Below are 18,669 nucleotides of genomic sequence, written 5' to 3'. Positions count from 1 at the left end.
ATGCTTCCCTAGCATGTGACTGTTTCCCAGAGGCCCGTATAAGGGCCCCAGACTTCTCAGAGAGTGCGGTACAGAGAGGGCAGAGAATAGTCTCACAGAATAGGAAGGATCACATAGTTGCAGAAAATGCAGGATGTGAGGCTATAAAGATTTCGGGCGTTGGGTTGGGTGGCCTGAAGTGTGAGGTGGCAGCTGTGGGGCAGAAATGGGCGGTATGCTATTTGGCCCCAGCTGCTGAGCTGTGCCCCATAGAGCTTGATGAACAAAAGGAATCAACATACCTGAGGATCCTCTCTGGCTAAGCCTGTGCTAACAACACGTGGTCTCTTGGCATCCCTGAGAGCAGAGGGGAGGGCCAGCCAGTGTACAGTCATCTTTTTAACAGTCCCAGCTTGTGAGAATTACCTGATCTAATTCAAATTGTAGTCTTTTTTAGATTAGTGGTTTCGTTTTTTGGGTTTTTTTCCCCCATTTTTTAGAGATTTCCCCATTGTTTTTAGAGGTAACAACCAAAGCTCCCCCCCCCTGAAAAAGGCAAATAGTTTCTGTGACATTAATTTATGTGCCATATGGACAATAGGAAAGAGTCTCTGATGGAGCATGAGCCAGTTTCAAAAGTCCATAACTTCCTGGGAGTTTTGGTGGTTAGTACCCTTCTTCTGAGACCCCCATCATTTCCCTCTCAGCCCTTCCCTGTCTGGTTAGTTGTACGGTGGGGGTCAGCTGTGTTTGCTGGGTGCTTTAAAGGTGAAACCCCTCTTGAGAGATGGTATAACTCAACTCTCTGGGAAATAATCCATTCTTTTTATCTTCCCAGGCTTGATAATCCCTGCACTGATAGAGCCACTTAAATGCTAAAAGGCTACCCCCCCCCCACCCCATTGCCATACCAGAGTCCATCTGCCTCTCCTCACAGTGTCATTCCTGCTGGAGCAGTTCTTAGGTGCTTCTACTTTTGCCCTCCTGAATCTGATGCGTCCTGGGCTGAGGGCTATGACTGGGGACGAAGGCTGTTCTTGTCTGCAGGCAGCCTCAGGCATGGGGGTGAGCCGCAGGTTGGCTTGTTGGGGTGGCACATGGGCGCCTGCTGTGCTATCATCCACCAGGTGTGAAGTTCTATGGGGGCTGAGATTATGATGGTATTTCCTGCCCCTATAAGTCTCTTCCTTACTAGCTTCCTTGGTGGCCTTTCCCTGCTGCACCCTCCCCTGGCATTGTACAAGCAAAGAGAACGGTTTCAGATGCTAAAGAGCCTACTGCTGCTACAATAGGAGAAGACAGGTTCTGGAAGGATGCCGGAGTCACAGCCAGAGCTGGTTGGGAACTGAGGCAGCCTCATAGCTTGTCTTGGAAGAGACTCAAGGACTGGTTTCCCGAGTCTCAGTAGTTCTGCTAACCCTGCTTGGCAACTACTACAAATGAGTTGTATCCCCACATGGACAGCCTGTCTTCTCTTTTCTGGGAACATGGGTTTTACTGGACATTCTTCCATATGCTGGAGAACAAATGCGTGAGGCTCTTCCCTAGACCTGTATTAGTGCCAACTTCCTCCAGAGGATGGCCTTTTCTCTGGGAGGACAGCTGTCCTTAACATTTTACGAGAGCTTTGATGTGAACCTGGTGGCTTCCAACCTCAGGATGGATGGGAAGAAGGGCCACAGGGAGAGGAGAAAGTTATGTTTCCTCAAAAGAGAAGAAATTCATTCTGCTTTCCTGAGATGAACACTCTAAAAGAAGAGGGACAATGAGTGCTATGCTCAGTTCTCCTGCTCAGCTTAAGACTGGAAGGAAAACCAGGAGCCTGTGTCTGATGACAGACCTCAGTAACTTCATACTCTGTACAGCAGTTATACTTCATAGCTCAGAAGACACTCTCCCACACCCACACCCCACTCTACAGTGGGGGCCACAGGCTCAGAGAGGTTGAGCAATGTGCCCTAGAGATAGTACATGGCAGAGCTGTTATTTGAATCTCATCTTTGACTTCCTGACCAGGGCTCTTTGCACCGTACTTGCTGCCTGTCCAATAAATGCTTGAATCTCTTTAAAGTACTTCTATGTACATCACCTTCCTCACAATCCATGGAGTATACAAGGAAGATATCCCTATTTTACAAATAGAACAACCAAGATACTCAAATAATTAAGGCACTTGATTGTGGTTGCCCGGGCAGTGTTCTCAACCCCTGGACTGTAGTTATATACCAGACAGATAATACAAAGTCAGTGACACACAAAATCCAAAACACAAAGCCATGATGCTCACAGGGGAGCAGCAGAGTGATATCCTTCCTAACCTAAGCAGTTCTTTGTTTTCATTAATCAACATTCCCACAGAAAGGGCAAAGAGTCTTCCCTCCCCACCTTTCAGGACAGGTTTAAAGTAAACCTGCTGCTCTTTGCTGCTGCTTGAGATCTTCTGAGGTCCTACAAAAACATCTTTGGGAATGACAGCATTCAACTTTATACCTGTATCTAGCCTGAGGGGCATCTGAGTCAGTGACAAGGAGGGGAATATTCCAGGAGTTTCCTAATGATTAACGACCTCAGGAGTGGAGAGGTGCCAGGCCCAGCTGCTGTAGCATCTGGTTAGTGAAGATTCACAGACTTCATCTCTTCCCTCCCAGGACCCACTTCCTCCAGAGGGACGGTAAGAGAGAGAGAGGTGGGGCATGTGAGATTTCCTGAGATCATGTTAAAGAATTCAGATAGCAAGAGGACAGATTCCCCCCGCTCCTACCCCCTTACCCCACAATAGAAGGTGGTAGCAGCTATTGCGGTGCTTCAGAACTAGGAGTTTTCGTTTCTTGCTTAACTGCCTCAGCTGCCCTGATCCTTTAAACTGTGGAGACTAGTCTAATCTGAAACACAAGTGAAAAGCCTCTGGATGGAAAGCAGTTTCAGAACTGCAGGGAACCTTGTTAGATGCAATAACAGCCTCCCAAAGGTCTGCCCCAACACTCTCAGGTTTAAACCCCCTCTCAGACTATACCTCATCAGGGTTGGGTGGGATTACCCTTCACCTGACACCCAGCCGGGGTACCTAGCCCCTGCCTGAAACCTCTCTTCCATTGGAGAAATGTGCTCTGGTCTCTAGTGTAACTTCTTTTCAAAGTCTCTGAGAGGAAGTGGTCCAGGGCAAAATGTAGAGGAACCCCATTGTCATCTGCAGAGCTTATGCTCACCTTCCATGATGGAGATGTGAACAGCTCTTCTGCGGGTCCTGGGGACGCTGCTCAGCCTTGGGCCATGGGTTATGGAGGGACAGCTGCGGCTGGGAACCATCCCTGCTCTAAGGTTAAAGAAAAAGAGAACTTTGTTAATTCGGTGCACAGACAGATGTGGTCAGGACACAGAGTTGAGAAGTAGCTGTTAGAATTGTCTGGCTGTGTTAAGTTTTATTTATTTGTTTAAAAAAGGTCTTTAATACCTGCTTTTTGCCTTTAGTTCCCAGATCCCAATCGGAGACACTGCTTTAGATTTGTCTGCCACCTCACATGCCAGACCCACCTGCTTTAGTGCAGGAGTGGTACCACTGGTCTCTGGGCACGTTGGTCAGGGAGTAGAGCCCCAACATAAGCAGTACTACAGAAAATGTGCCTGAAAACATATGGCAGCCTCTCTGACTTCTGGACAGAGACTGCTGGTGGCAAGGATGTGCCATGTGAAGGTGGTAGTAATGCTCCCATTCCCAGCATCAGGTTGCTTGGTGAACCCTAGCTGTCTTGGCCAGTCATATTCTTTTTGCATGTTACTAGGTTTAGGAGATATACATGATGTACAGTTACACATAATGCAAGGATCTCAAAACTATTTTCGACCTAGTGTGATAGGGCTGTGGGGCTATCCCTGGCTTTCGGTAATGGACTGATTCCAGAACTAAGGAAATCTTGCATTTTGGACATGTCCTCCATGGTCTGTGACCACCTTCAGGATTTGGGAGGACAGTAGAGAAGTACCCAGGATGTGGTACTGGGTACTATGCCATCCCTCAGGTTCCCTCAAGGACCAGAGATACCGGGGTCAGACTGTTCCCCATGCCTTTAGCTGAGATAGATCTCTTCACCTCCCTGCCGTGTTATCCTTCCCTTTTTGGAGCTTCTGGGATCTGAGCTGGAACTGGTTTTGGGGGAAGTCTGTGGCAGCCTACCTGTGTATTTCTGGTGGCTCCCGTTTGATCTTTGCACTTGACTCCATTACTTCCTTTGCAACTCGGCCACTATAAATAGTATAATAAAACAAGCAGCAAGGGATGAGATGGTATTCTCGCACTGGGCTCTTGTCTAAGGCGTCAGATACTTTTGATGAAGTGGGAGATGCCTTCTGGCCTAGCCCTTCCCAATGTTTAGGTCACTGAGAAAGGCTTGCTTGCTGGGTAAGTTCTAAGATGTCCTGACAGCTTATCTTAGAGAGCTCTCTATCTTGAGTCTTTGGGATTTCCCATTGTCCAGCATGTTCCAGAAATATTGCCAAAAAAAAGAGAGAAAGAAATCTTTAGACAGACATGAAAACAATCACTGCCACAGTTCTTATTTCACTGCTGTTCTGAGGGCAGAAGAAGATACATATTTAAACCCTCCAGACAAACTGTGGCAGGGAAGGAAAGAAATAGAAGGACAGGAGACAGGAGAACTGGATGGAAACCTTGGGGTTTTCTGGAGGTTCCCAGTTTCTTTGTTTTCGAGGATAAGGACCACTGAGCCACTGTTCTCCAGAGAAGGGTCTGAAAATAGGTCTATAACAATTACTTACTGTCACTATTTACCTGTATCGGAACCGGCTCCCTTTAAAGAATAAATTGCTGCTGGACACTGTGCGGACTTGGCTTGACTTCTCCAGCCTGCAGCAAGGCAAAGTCCAGTGTGACAGATGGCCTGCAACTGCCTCACAGGCTAAGGCAGTGCATTCCCAGCTCCTTCCAGAGGCTACTTAAGGAAACTCTTAAGGAAAAGGCCCTTCACAGCCCGGCTTGTCTCTGACTCTCCTTCATGACCTGAGAGCTTCCCAAGAGTGCTTTATGGTGTTTACCAGGGGACTGAGATTAAATGTTCGGGATGGTGGTCTGGGGGAATAATAGAATGCCACTCATCGAACTTCGGGCAACTTGTTAGCAGTGTAACCTGGAGCAGATTTCTTTTTTTCTTGACTTTGGTGGTCTCATCTATAAAATGATGGACCTAGGACTATTTGACCTCAGGAGTCCCTTCCAGTCCTTGTATTTGATGATACATGTTCATTTCTGGGTAATTGTGAGTTGAGAAGAGAGTATGGGCTGCCCTTCCTATTTCATCACCCTCCTGGAGAGTCATAAAGTACGTTCTATTAAAGACTCTGAGAAGTCCTGAGATGAACAAACTATGTTAACTTTAATATAAGTTCCACCAGTTATTTGGACTTGTAAGTTACTTGGACAGTAAGCCTATTAACATCACTTTCAAGGCTGTTGTACGCAGTTAATGCGGAGGATCTGGAAGGCTGTGGGCACTGTCACATACCCTCTTAGGTGACTTCTCTGATCCCAGATGGCCCTCTCACACTTAGAAAAGGAAGCTGGACAGAACCGCCTAGAGTGAAGCCCGCCAAGACCTGATCAGCTTATAAGCCCTGAGGTGCCTGGAGTGCTGATCTGCACGGGAACCAACCTGGGTCTGAAACCTCTGCCGTGAGCAGGCTGTCAGTATTTAGGGAGCTGTCCCCAAAATCCATGAATAGCAGTTCCTGGGAGATACCATCCCCACCCGTCTCAGGGTTCTGTGAGGCATTAAGTCTCCGTGTCTTGCCCAAGCATGTCCTTGAATTTGACCCGACTGCCTTCAAAGCACGAGGCCAACAGCAGGGCCAGGGATCTGCATGGGAAAGGTGCTCAGGGTGATGCCAGAGTGGCTGCTGCTAAGACTTGGCACAGCTGGGGAGCTGACCCAGGCCAGAGGCTTTTAACACTTACTAAAGAACGTTAAGTAATCAGCGGAAAGATGAAAAACAGCCTGTTTCCAGTGAGGGTATTGGCAGGACTAGTTGGGTGGGGGGATTTATTAATGGAAAGACTCAGAAACCGAGTTTGGTCACAGGTACAGAAGCACAGTTCTGTTCCCATGACACAAATAGAAAAAGGTCTTCAGAAATAGTGCAGACATCTTTTCTTGGCTTTACTTGGACAGCTAGGGACTGAACAGCAGGGAAATTTGACCATGTAGAAGTCTTTTCTGAGTGTCTTCTTCATGAGATGAAAGAAGCCCACTCAGGTTATAATTCAGGCTGCCTGTTCAGCTCATCCCTGATCAAGTGTACAGAGATTATCAAGCAATTCAGAAAGCCTGACCAAGAAACAGCTCTGGGAGGCACCTGGGTGGCTCAGTGGGTTAAGCCTCTGCCTTCAGCTCGGTCATGATCTCAGGGTCCTGCGATCGAGCCCTACATCTCTGCTCAGCAGGGAGCCTGCTTCCCCCTCTCTCTTTCTGCCTGCTGTGCCTACTTGTGATCTATCTCTCTCTCTCTCTCCAAATAAATAAAAAAGAAAGAAAGAAAGAAACAGCTCTGGGACTGTGGCCCTAGAAGGGAAAAGGCCAGTTCTGCCAGCCAGCATCCCATAGCAGCCAGCATGCAGCAGAGTCTTTTCACTGGGAAGGAGAATGGTATCCTTTCCAGCTCAGAGTAGTTCTGCTCTCTTCAGGATCCTTGAGGTTACTGGAGGGAGAACTATGGCCTGTCAAAGGCAGAATATACCGCAGACTTTGTCTTAATGTTGTCCTGATTAAGATTCAGCTTATTAAAGTACAAATCATTACATTTTCTATTTTTAAAACCAGACCAAGGGTTTTAGTAAAACATACTTCTTGCATCACCCCAGTTTCTTGATGGGCTGTTTCTTTGTTCCCTAATGCATTTATAACCACTTTCTTAATCAAAACAGCACAGAAGCCTCATATACTTTACAAATCCTGTGGTAATCAGAATTCTTGCCTTTGGCCCAAAGCTGGCTTTTCAGTAACAGACAAGTCCTTGCTCCCCTTCCTGCTACCCCGCTCAGGTTCCTGGGCACTTGGTCTGTAACTGGCAGTACCTCTGGCAGTGACGCACCAGAAGGCCTGGCATCAGCCCCTCAGCACCAGGCCATCCACTGGGGAGCAAGCCCCAGGGTCTTTCCAAGGCTTAGAGACATTTCTGGCCTGCCCTGCACCTGCTTCTTCCTGGAGCTGTCATATTCTGGGCCTCCTATGGCTCTGAATGGCTCCACACGGCTAGTATGATTCAAATCAGGTACCCAGGGGCTTTTTTAGGCCCAGGCTTGCCCTGAAAAGACCTCCAAGTGCTTTGCACTGGGAGCTGTCCCAGGGACATCACAAGGTAGACCCCTTGGGCATCTCTGCTGGAAACACATTCCTAGACCTCAACTCTGTCCCTCCAAGGAGTACAGACATCCAGAAAGGGGTCTGCATTTTATAAGGAAGCCCAGCCAAGTCCTCTTATGTCTCCTTTCACAGTGTTTCTCAAACTTTCCTGCCCATTGTTAATGTGAAAAGTAGCTTTTATGACTCTCACTCTGATAAAGATAGTCCTTATCACATGTGTTCACTCACTTGTAGAAGGCTTGGTTCTCGATTCCACATTTCCAGAGGTGCTTGCAGGCTTCTGGAGTTGGAGCAAAATATGTGAGAATAATTTTCTTTTCCTACAAAAAATCCCACATAGAAACAGCTGAGTGTGGATGGAAAGTGAAGGGTAAAATAGGCCAGGACATTGTCCCCTGGACTGTCTAAGCCTACCCAGGACTGCAGGAAGAGATTTCAGATTGGGAAGGGGCTGCCTGGCAGCTGGCAGGTTGGAAGAGAAGGCCTTCAGGACCCAGTGGAGCAGAGCTCAGTTCAGTGAGTAAGTGCACCCCAGGCAGGTCCAGTACAGTAAGCATCAGCTGGCACAAACTGAAGCAAGACAGCTCTCCCCAGGGAAAGTGCTACTTTTCATCTGGAGTTTTTTTACTTCTTTTTGAAAGTTTATTATCTTCTTGGAATTTTCATAGAAAAGCAAAAGAATCTTGCATTGTCTGCATTTCCTGGAGGTATGGGACCTCTGGGCATCACCAGCATCCCTGAGGAATGCCCTGGGCTCCAGGGCCTAGCCATTTCTTCATCCCTCACCATCAGGTCTTGGCCTACCATTTGGGTGGCTTAGATACACCATTTTGGTTCAGTCCTGGCTTTTACAATCCATTCAATGCCTCAGCCCTCCCTTAAGAGAAAGAAGCCAGCACTCACCTCTTTCTGACTTACGTATAGATAGAAAGTCTTTCCTTCAAATTTCAGCTTGGTCACCTCGTTCCTATAAGCACAAAGAGAGCACCTGTCACCTTGTTGTGGCTGCTTGTTCACAGCTAAGTCTTGTAGATGCACAGCCCACCCTGACTGGAAGGGGCTCCAGGCACAGACACAGTTTTAGCCAAAATTAGAACTGAAACAAGACAGCAGCGCAGGGGCCTTAGAGAACAGTTGCTGAAACAGTTCAATCCACAGTTTTCTGGTCAATCACACTATAATAATAGGGTGATAGGAGGATTTCGGGCTCATCAACAGTGGCTGTAAAAGGGAAACGTTTGCATGGGAAGTGAGTCTAGCTTGAGTGGTCCCGGGCCATTTCAGGATTTGGTTCATATAAACAGGTGCATTATCTGGATGGGACTGTCAAATGTAAGATGCCACAGGTAGCTGATGAGGCCAAAGTTCAAGATACAGCGAATAATGAAAAACAATGCAACCAGGTTCTGAGGGAGTTGAGTCTTTCAGGTGACTGTGCCACTGGATGGAAAATGCAGTTTAATGCAAACAAATGTCAAACGATCTCAGGGAGGGGGCGGGGCAACATACCAAAGAGAGAGAACAGATTACATGGAACAGTCATGCAGCGTACTGACCAGGAAAGGGGCTTAGGGGTTTTTGTAGAAAAATCCTTGAAGCCACCAGCCCAGTGAATGGCTGCAGTAAAAGAGGCAAACAGGATACTGGGGTACGTCACCCGCGGGACAGACACAAATCAGAAGAAGTGACATGGTTACTGTACATGGCACAGCTTAGACCTCACCTTCACATACTGCTCTCAGCCTTGGTTACATTTACAAAATGGAAAAATGACCAGGGTCTTAGGTGGATGTCCCTGAGAGCCAGAGAACTAGGCCTCAGCATCGGTCGACCACTCCTTACTTCTCTTCCATTTGCCTGACACAGCTGCCCTTTGGATCTTGAAGGCCCTTCCATCTCACCAGGGGCGGAGCCCTTATTTTGGTACCCAGCTAGGGTCCCCAAGGAGGTCAGCCCATGCCTATCTGCCTCAACTTGACTTTCTTCCTCTTGGTAATCTCTAGGGAGATTTTCTCAATATCCTAGGAAGTAGCAGAAAGGTAGTGAGAACCATGTACCTAATTTACTACTGGCCAAAATTCAGGAGACAGAGGAAAGACACTTGTTTCCTAGAAATCATGGCTGGGTTAGGATGAGAGCTCATAATTTCTGACTTCCAGTTCTGAGCTAATCCAAGCATGCTGTATTCCTTATTTGAGTCCCTCCCAGTCAGTCAGTCTCTCTCATACACATTCAGAATACAGTAAATATTAGTTAATATGTAAACAAATAACGCTGATCTTCCAGGCTTCAACAAGCAAGATAGGAAGGAAAGTAAGGAGCATTCTTTTGGAAGTGAGGTTAGGTTTACATCTATTTTTTTTTAAATTGAGACAGTGAAAAAGAGACTTACTGAAGAAGTGGAATGTGAGAGAAGACAGAGAATGAAAAGTGTTGGGGAGAATCAGGTGAGCATCAGGATTTCTGGATGGGGAAGAATACTTTGTACTGCAGGGCCCTGTAACAGGTGTGTTCTGCTTTTTTCTAGCTACACATGCCTCTACCAGGGACCTCACAGCAACCCTGGTTGGAGTATAGGACAGGATCTGGGTCCTCTAAGCAGTAGCAGACCATCCAGTTATATCCAGGAAGCCAGTCCTCCTCACTGGAAGAGCAGTGGCCTGACCCTACTCATTATCTTTTTCTGAAAAGTATTTTGTTGGAAAAGAGACCCCAAACCCTCTTTATTATCATTCAGAGAGCACAGTGAGTGGGCCAACATCAGAAGGCCTAGCAAAGTGCTGTTTTGGGGCATGCCCTGGTTACTCAGTGTGGCAATCTGCCTTGTGAAGTGGCCGTTTTCCTGGGGGACGGGTCCTGGCTGGTCGTGTCGGCGGGGGCAGGAGGGGCAGTCTCATTAGCACCCTGGTTGATGCTCCTATTGCCAGTCTGCACAAGAGCAGCAGCGTTGGAAAGGCGGTGTTTATCCACAAGCTCAGTCAGGGAACTGAAGAGGACACAAGAAGAGAGATGCCCTGCAGCACCCCTGGCAGAAAGCTCGCCAGGAAACAGCTTTGTCCTCAGATTCCCCATCAGCTCTTCTGGAGAAGGCAAAGGAACCAAGACAGGAGCAAGCTTTCCCAGCTGAGCTCTGATGGGCAAGGTAAGCTGTTTGTCCAAGCCCAGGGGAGGAGTTGACCAGCTTAGACTTGGCATTCTAAGGCCAAAAAGGTACAGAAATCACAGGGCCTTTAGTAGAATATACACAGTGTTCTGATGAGGCTGAAAGATGTTTGCAGGCCAGAAAAAGGAGCTCCAGGAGAGCCAAAAGTCCACCAGTAAGGCAATCTGTGCTGCATCAGCTCCCAGAACCATCTAGAACAGACCCCAAACTGACATGGTAGAGAGGAAGCAGTTCAGATTAGCTTCAGCTGAGGGAATGGCTCTTGCGTGCTAGAAATGGGAGTGGGAGGAGGGAGGGGGGGAAATAGGGGATGCGACTCCTGGGGCCTGAAGACACCTGAGCCCTAAGAAAGGATAGGAGAGAGACCGAACAGCATCTGTGTGTGTGCAGATAGTGCCAACAGTGGGGGTCAACCTGAGGAGGGTGTTTTGCCAAAGCTGCAGCATAACTTCTATCTGCCCCAAGGGTGAGCCCCTCTTTCCTTAGGCCAGTGGGTAAGGGAATAAGCAGTTGTGTTCATGCTGTAGTCCTCAGTGGGGTATAGTCCCAAGGACAACAGTTCTCACAGGATCTCTGCTTCTTTAACATTGGCTCCAGCCCCGGGTCTCTCACCTTGCCCAGAAATCAACCCTCTACATTCTTTCTCTCTGGAGAGGCTGTTGGCTCTCAGGAACACCCCTTTGGAAGAACAGTATTCCTAGTTAGAGACCACTGCCTTGATCAGTTATCATTATGGATGCAAGGCTTTGAGGGCGCTCAGAACCATAACTGCCCAGTCACAGACAAAGGACATGGGAACCATAGCCCTCCCCAGCTGGTGATGTATAAAAAGCCTGTTTTGGAAATGAAGACACTCACCATTTAATGAAGTGGACCCTCTTGTTTCCTTGCAGAACAACAAACCCAAAAGGAGTGAAGGCCAGAAATGCAGCATTTCCTGACACATCCTGCAACACAGAAGGACCTCTCATCAGGGTGATGCAGGCACAGAGGTGAAAGGGTGAGAAACGCAGCTGTACATTGGTGACACAGGGTTAATATGTGGCAGTAGGTCACAGGGCGAAGAGCATTTGGAGGTAACAGGCAAGCTATTTACCTTCCCCAAGCCCCAGGGCCCTTAGCTGTAAGTTGTAACCAATCTTAGAAGGCTATTGAGAACATCCAGAGAAAATGGCACACCCTCCCACATTGCTGGTGGGTCACTTCAGGAAGCAGTTTGGAAGTTCTTCAAGTTGTTAAATATAGTTATTACATGACCCAGCATTGCATTTCTAGGTACCCAAGAAAACGGAAAACACATGTTCATATAGAAACTTGTACATGAATGTTCATAGCAGGATTATTCATAACAGCCAAAAAGTGGGAATAATCCAAATGTGCATCAGCTGACAAATAAATACAGTGCGGTACATCCGTACAGTGGGCTGTTACTCAGCAGTAAAAAGGCATGAGCAGTGACACATGCTGTCTCATGGATGAACCTCAAAACCATTATGCTAAGTGAAAAAAGCCAGTTACAGAAGATCACATGTTACACGATTCCATGTATATGGAATGTCCAGAATAGGTAAATCCATAGAGACCAAAGATTACTGGTTGTCAGGGCTGTGGGAAAGGGGAGATGGGGAGTGACAGCTAATAGATGCAGAACTCTGTTACTAAGACTACTGAATTTCACACTTTAAAAGGATGAATTTTATGATATGTGAATTATACCTCAAAAAAGCTGTTACCAGAGAGAAAGAGAATGAATGGCAATTATTAATATAATGGCCCTACACACCGTAGCTGCCGAAAATGTAAGAAGCAACCAGCTAAGTGGAATAGCCACCATCAGTCTTACAGTGCCTGAACCATCAAAGAGGCCTCCTGGCCACTGGTCACTATTAGTTTGTCAATACCAGCCTTGAGGTTCTGCTGAGAAAACCCAGGAGGGGGTACAGCTGAAGCTGTAGGTCATGGCTCCCTCACGTGGGAAAATGACCTCCCTGAGAGCCAGGCTGGGGTAGGGCACAGAAAGTAGGTTGACCAATTGTGCTCTCATAAGGGCCTCAGGTGAAAGACTGTTCTCTTAGGGTGTTTGTGCAAGTGGCCAGAAAATTATCCCAGGATGCTGTTCAAATGTACATGTAGCCCATTGTCTGAGCCGTAGCTTACATGGTGCTGTGGGGTCAGAGTCAGGCATCTGGTGTGAGGCATTCAAGTGGGGGCTCTGGCTGTCAGGCTCTTCTAGTTTCTTCCACTTGCAGGGTTTGCCTCCCTGGCACACATCTTCAGCCTGATTAGGTCTAAGAAGAAGAACAGTGGGGCCACTGCTGGGCCTTGTGAGCCTTGCCTCAAGGAAAATATGCAGTTTTGTCTTAAAACTATCTCTTAGAGTCAGGGTTACAGGTGTGAGCCTCTGGGCCTAGTGAATGAACTATATGTTTTGCAAACAATTCCAATGAATCTGTTGCTTTTATTGTCCTTTCCTTAGGGTCTTTTGTGATTCTGACACTTGGCCACAAGCATTGTGTCCTTCAACCCAGGGGCAGTAGCAAAAAGCTGTTTAAAAATAACCTAAATGGAGATACTGTGAAGCCATGGGGCTGATTTTCCTCCTGCCTGTCATCAGTGCTTAGTGATGGTTATTAATACCTGAGTGCCAGCGCCGCACAAAGGCATGGTCCCTGGCAGTGGCACCAGTGCTAACCTAGCAGCCTGGCCTCTGGGAGTGGGGAGAATGCCTGGCAGACGTGGGTGAGGGAGGGCAGCCTGCTTTGGATGGAGGGTGGGCACTGGGAGGCCCTCTGCTCACAGTGCAGGCAGGACCCAAGGAACTCCAGAAACTGCACGTTCAGAAAGTGACTTGAGGTTGGAAACCTTACCTTATCTGTACTCACAGAACAGGCCTGCAGGAAATGTTTATCTGATGAATGTGTAAGACAGTGAGGTGGGCCAGAGGGGACAGGGGGAGTACGAATGAACAAAAACAAGAGGGGAAGGCATCTTAACAGTATTCTGAGAGGAAGGCCTAGAAAGAATAGGTAGAAGGATGGAAAGGAAGGGTCAGTCAGCAGAAGACTGTGGGTGGCTAGAACTTAACGGGTAAAGAGTAGGGAAAGGGAGCAGTGGAGTGGGCAGGGAGGCAGGGAAGGCCTTCTGTCTGCTTCTTGTACCACTGACCTCTGTGGGGAACAGCAGGACAAAAAAGAGTGCCTGCACTGTGACCACAGTGTCATGGGCCCCGTGTGGACCACTCACTGTCCGTGTGACCTCAGCTAGGTCCCATGCTTTCTCTGTGTTTCAGACTCCTTGTTGCAAAATTAGGGTTGATAATACTATGTACCTCTCAGGTTGTGCTTAGCAGACTCCCGGGACATGTGTTAATATGAGTCTATTGAGCTTAATACCAAATACTTCTTTTTAAAAAAGCCGGTGTTTGGGGCACCTGGGTGGCTCAGTTGTTAAGCGTCTGCCTTCGGCTTAGGTCATGATCCCAGGGTCCTGGGACTGAGCCCCACATGGGGTTCCCTGCTTCTCCTTCCCCCACTCCCTCTGCTTGTGTTCCTTCTCTCGCTGTGTCTCTGTCAAATAAATAAATAAAATCTAAAATAAAAACTGTAGTGTTTACTGTTTTTCCTGATGTTGACCGATTTAAATATTGCTAGTTAGGAAATGAGGGATAGGAAGTTGGGGTAGAAAGGGAGAAGTCAGTCATTGTTAGGGTCCCATGGAGAAGGGGGATTTGGGCTCAAAGTGAAGTGGGCAAAAGGGGAAGGAGACAGAGGCTGTGACAGAGGTCTGTGAGAGTCGTTCCAGTGACAGGTGCCTCTGGCCACAGCACAGAGAAGAGCAGGTCCTCCCACAAGCTGGGCAGCACTGGCTGGGCTGTCTGTTGGCACTGTCATCTGCACTGTCCAGACACCTCAGGGCTGGCCTCTGGGTAAAGGCAGGTGTTGGAGTTAAGGGGGAACAGCTTCTCTGGACCAGACTAGACTGGCTGATTTGGAACAGGACGCAAACTGGGAATAAACCCCAATTAGATACCACATCATTCAAGTAAGTAATAGTAGCACCTGAGCAATCCCAGTCCAGTCTGTCACACAAAGAGATACTTTCTCCACACTGTTTCCAATGCAACAGTTGTGGATGAAGGCGCCTGCAAAGCCAGGCACCTGGGAGTCCACAGGGGCGAGGGCAGCTGGAATGTTTGCCCCTTGTCTCTTGCACATGAGGAGCAGGACTTGTAATGATAGTGAGAAGCCTCACATCAGCACCAGCACAAAACCTAACAGGCAGCCATGCTGACACCTTCTCCAGAACCTTCCTGGTTTCTTCCATCTAACATGTGAGCCTGCCCTTGGGATTTGTGTGCAAAAGGACAAGTTATATGACAAAAAGAGAAAGAAATGAGGATGAGGAGAGAAGTGATACAGAAAGTAGTAACCTGTTCCTCAGATCTTCCATTCTATTAAACTGAAGGCGGTCTTTCCTTTCCGTCCCCTTCCTATCCTGATGTGATCAGTACCCACAAGACTGAGCATTAATGGATCTGAGAGGTGGAATAAAAACTCAAGTCTTAGGGGCCACACAGCATATATTACCCCACTCTCACATCAGATAATGGTATAAAATATTTAGTTCACTTCTATAGTTGTGAGGTACAAGATCTGTTTTCAATTCTTCATCCTTGTGGAAAGAGCTCATTTTTGGTTTAGGATGGTAACCCTGCTTCTTATTTGCTCTGTGACTTACTTAACTTCTCTGAACCTCATTTTCTTCATTGTCAAATGAGGACCATAAGATATACTTAAAGAAATACTACTTCTATGTGATTTTAGGGTGATGGCCTAAATGATTTATTGCCAGTCGTGGTTTTCCTTGGAGGGGGGCTGGATTTGCACAGAGTACTTCATATGTTCATGTGGAAACCACCATCAAACTCGACTGCGTCAGTTTGACATCATCAAAGGTCCACCGTAAGATGACCACGCTGCCCAGAAAAAGATTTTTGGAAATCACCGTACTGACTGGTTCTGAAAAGTAGGGACATCTGGCCATCATTGCCCAGTCCCCACGGGTTCTACCTCTGGATACAGTGAAGTACACTTCTGTCTGCTGCCACCCCAGAGGACATCCTGGGTATGCCAGAGTCAGAACCCGGGTATTCTTTTAAGATAACCACTCCCCTCTCTGGAGGATGACTTCAACTAATTTGGTATGGGTGAATGAAACCTCTGTTTTCAAAAACCTTAGGGAAGGGGTGCTTGGGCGGCTCAGTTGGTTAAGCATCCGACTCTTGATTTCAGCTTAGGTCATGACCTCAGGGTCATAGAGATTGGGCCCTGTGTCAGGCCTAGTGCCCGGTGGGGAGTCTGCTTAGGATTCTCTCTCCCTCTGCCTCTGGCCCTCCCTCTGCTCACATGCATGCTCTCTCTCCCTATCTAAAATAAATAAATAAATCTTAAAAAAAAAAAAAAAAAAAAAGACCTTAGGGAAGATTACACATGCTCTTCCACATGTTTATGCCCATCCCTGAAAGCTCATCGCTAGGAACCTTTAGATTAAGTCAATCATGAAAATCACCCAGTTTTAATATACTTAAATATGGTCACAAGAAAGTAGAGTGGAAGTTAGGAGGCAACCCTGTAAGAGCCTTGGCGTCACCCCATTAAAGATCAGAAATTGAAATTTTGGCACATACTTACCATCTAAGTGGCTTTAGTCAAGTTCTTCATCTCAGCAGTAAACCTACCACTCTCCCCACAGTGCAGCCTGGAGCGGCCTGCTTGGGGATGAGGGCGAGTCATCACTGATCCTTCTTTTTTTTTAATTGCTGATCCTTGTTCTGTTTCTCTGAGGTCAGGGGCAACTTGTCAAGATGGGGAAGGGGGTTTATTTAGAAAGGAGCATAGGTGGCTGATTATGAAAGTTCAGAGGAATGACAATTCCTCTGAATGACAATTCAGAAGATCTAACCTAGATCTTACCAGTTTTCTCCTGTATAGAACAGACATAAAGCCACTTAGTGAACTTACATTAAATTTTTCTGATGATTTCAGTGGTGCTATCAGTTCTGTCAGAATTCATAGTGAGTCATCCTTTGTTCCTAAATAAATGCCATCTCCCCAGAAGAAAGACTAGAAATGGTAACTGAAAACGTACAGCATTGAGACCCAGGCAAGACTGGGTTTGAGTTCCTTACCAGTAACTCTGGACATGTTAGTTGGTCCCTCAGAGGCTCAGTGTTTTTTAGATTTTACTTATTTGAGAGAGAGCTTGAGAGAGAGATCACAAGCAGGGGAGTATTAGAGGGAGAAGCAGACTCCTTGCTAAGCTGGTGAAAAAACCTGGGATCATGACCCGATTCAAAGGCAGACGCTTAACTGCCTGAGCCACCTGTGCACCCAGGCTCCGTGTTCTTATCTCAAAATGAGGACAAGAACATGTTCTTGGCAGTGTTCTAAAGATTAAATGAGATAGTGTATGTAAGTGCCTGGCATGTGCAAGCTCTCAGTAAATGGCACTTTCATGACTCATCATAGGGCTGGGTACAGGATGGGTACCTGTGATGGATCTGACCACTCCATCAACCTCAGCAGGGCAAGAGGCCACAGTCTGGGCCTCCGGGAGATGCAGGACCAACAACCAGTCCCAGGGCCCCCTGGAAGGAACAAGATGGTAGCTCCTGAGGTTGGAGAGGTGTCAGAGTTGGGAAGTAGATGCAGCACTGGGCTGCCAGTGGTTCGCTTCCAGCAGCTGTAGTCTTTGGAGATGGGGGCTGAAGGGTGATGCCAAGAGCTCAGGAGAGCTTGTGCAAGTTCAGAGCCTGGGTGTTCTTATAACACAGCCAGCTGCTGGAGCCCTCTGGCTGTCCCACCCAGAGCTGGTAGGATCTCTTCCTCGTCCCAGGGCCAGACAAGGACACTCTGGGCAGAGAGAAACCATCAGTGTAGACAAGAAGAACAGCAGCTTCTTAATCAGTCCAGGAGAACAGAGCTCCACTGAAGTGTTGTTCTACTCTCATTTAATTATCAAAACGATTTCTCTTCTTCTGTCCTCCCTAGGGCTGCATGCCCCAGATTCCCCGGGCCCAGTAATTGCCTCTCTGTTAATAGAAATCATCGGTATTTATTACACCGAGGGCTCCAGCTTATTTCAGCTCTCCTTGTAGCAACATTAAGGCGAGTGCTTGGGAGCATATCACCAAAGTAACCCTACTTAATGACAAGAGTAAATGCTCCTGAACTGTCCTTGCTCAGGAGGGCCGAGGAAACCACGATGTGGAGCCCAATGAGAGGAGCTGAGGAGCCATATGTGGGGTCTGCAGCAGAGCCCTGACTCTGGGGGAGCAAGAAGTACAGGGCCTGGGAACAAGGGACTGGAAGAACAGTAAGATGACCGCTCCCACCTTCTCCCTAGAGGGAGTCTCCTGAGGGATTCTGTTCCCTACAGATACATAGCAGTGGGAAGTGGCTTGAGTTCAAATTCTTGGTCTACTACTCAGGGCGTTGTAAACTGTGGCCTCCCAGAGCTTTAATCTTCTACCTATAAAACTGGAAGAGTAAAATCCACCTCTCAGGGCTGGCATGAGGATTAAATGAGAAAATAATGCAAAAGGATTCCAGTGGGCTTGCTGCCATAGAATGCATGCCACAAATTTGTCTTCTCTCCTTCCTTCTAGGAGTTGATGAAATGAGGTACTGGGCCTCATACAGTGCCTGGTATGAATAGGGGGTTCCTTTCTGCAGCCTCTTCAGCCTGTGTCCAATAATGGACAAACTCATCAAGGATCTGGGCCAAGAGCCTTACAGCCTCAGGTTCATGTGGATCTGGGCTAGACACCAGGCTGACTGCCCCTGTAGCTTCCAGACCCACACAGGCAACAGCAGAGAATCCTTACCCACCTCCACTCAGTTGTGCTCAGGTTCACTGTCCACCATCTGGCTTGAAGGTGACCCGGCACCTTAGGATGAAGACTGCTATCTCTAGGCAGCTGTGTCTTTTAAGGTTCTGAAGTGACTCAGCAGTTCGTGGAGCACAGTCACTGAGTACCTTCTGTGTACTTTCACACAGATGAGGAAAGCAAGACTCAGGCCTATAAAGGACTCAGAAAGCCGGAGATCAGAGCTGAAGATAGGCCAGCTGACTCTGAAGCTCTCTTCAGTCCTACGC

The 18,669-nt window shown here is 47.6% G+C and overlaps 1 protein-coding gene across 4 annotated transcripts in view; it reads right to left on the bottom strand.

Moving 5' to 3' along the window:
* The window catches only part of FRMD5 (FERM domain containing 5), a 310,939-nt gene that overhangs the window by 5,941 nt on the left and 286,329 nt on the right, over nt 1–18,669 (bottom strand). For all 4 annotated transcript variants that reach the window (XM_044231259.1, XM_044231260.1, XM_044231256.1 and 1 more), the window contains exons 8-13: nt 11,371–11,459; nt 8,253–8,316; nt 7,578–7,669; nt 4,766–4,840; nt 4,151–4,219; nt 3,186–3,292 (exon numbers count right to left, since the gene is read on the bottom strand). In XM_044231259.1, the coding sequence (XP_044087194.1) occupies nt 3,186–3,292; nt 4,151–4,219; nt 4,766–4,840; nt 7,578–7,669; nt 8,253–8,316; nt 11,371–11,459 (496 nt within the window). The remainder of the gene's footprint in view (nt 1–3,185; nt 3,293–4,150; nt 4,220–4,765; nt 4,841–7,577; nt 7,670–8,252; nt 8,317–11,370; nt 11,460–18,669) is intronic.

Source organism: Neovison vison, chromosome 13 (assembly GCF_020171115.1).
Source record: "Neovison vison isolate M4711 chromosome 13, ASM_NN_V1, whole genome shotgun sequence".
Lineage (NCBI taxonomy): Eukaryota > Metazoa > Chordata > Mammalia > Carnivora > Mustelidae > Neogale > Neogale vison.
The sequence above is the reverse complement of the archived record's forward strand: the minus strand, read 5'-3'. Positions and strand labels throughout refer to the sequence as shown.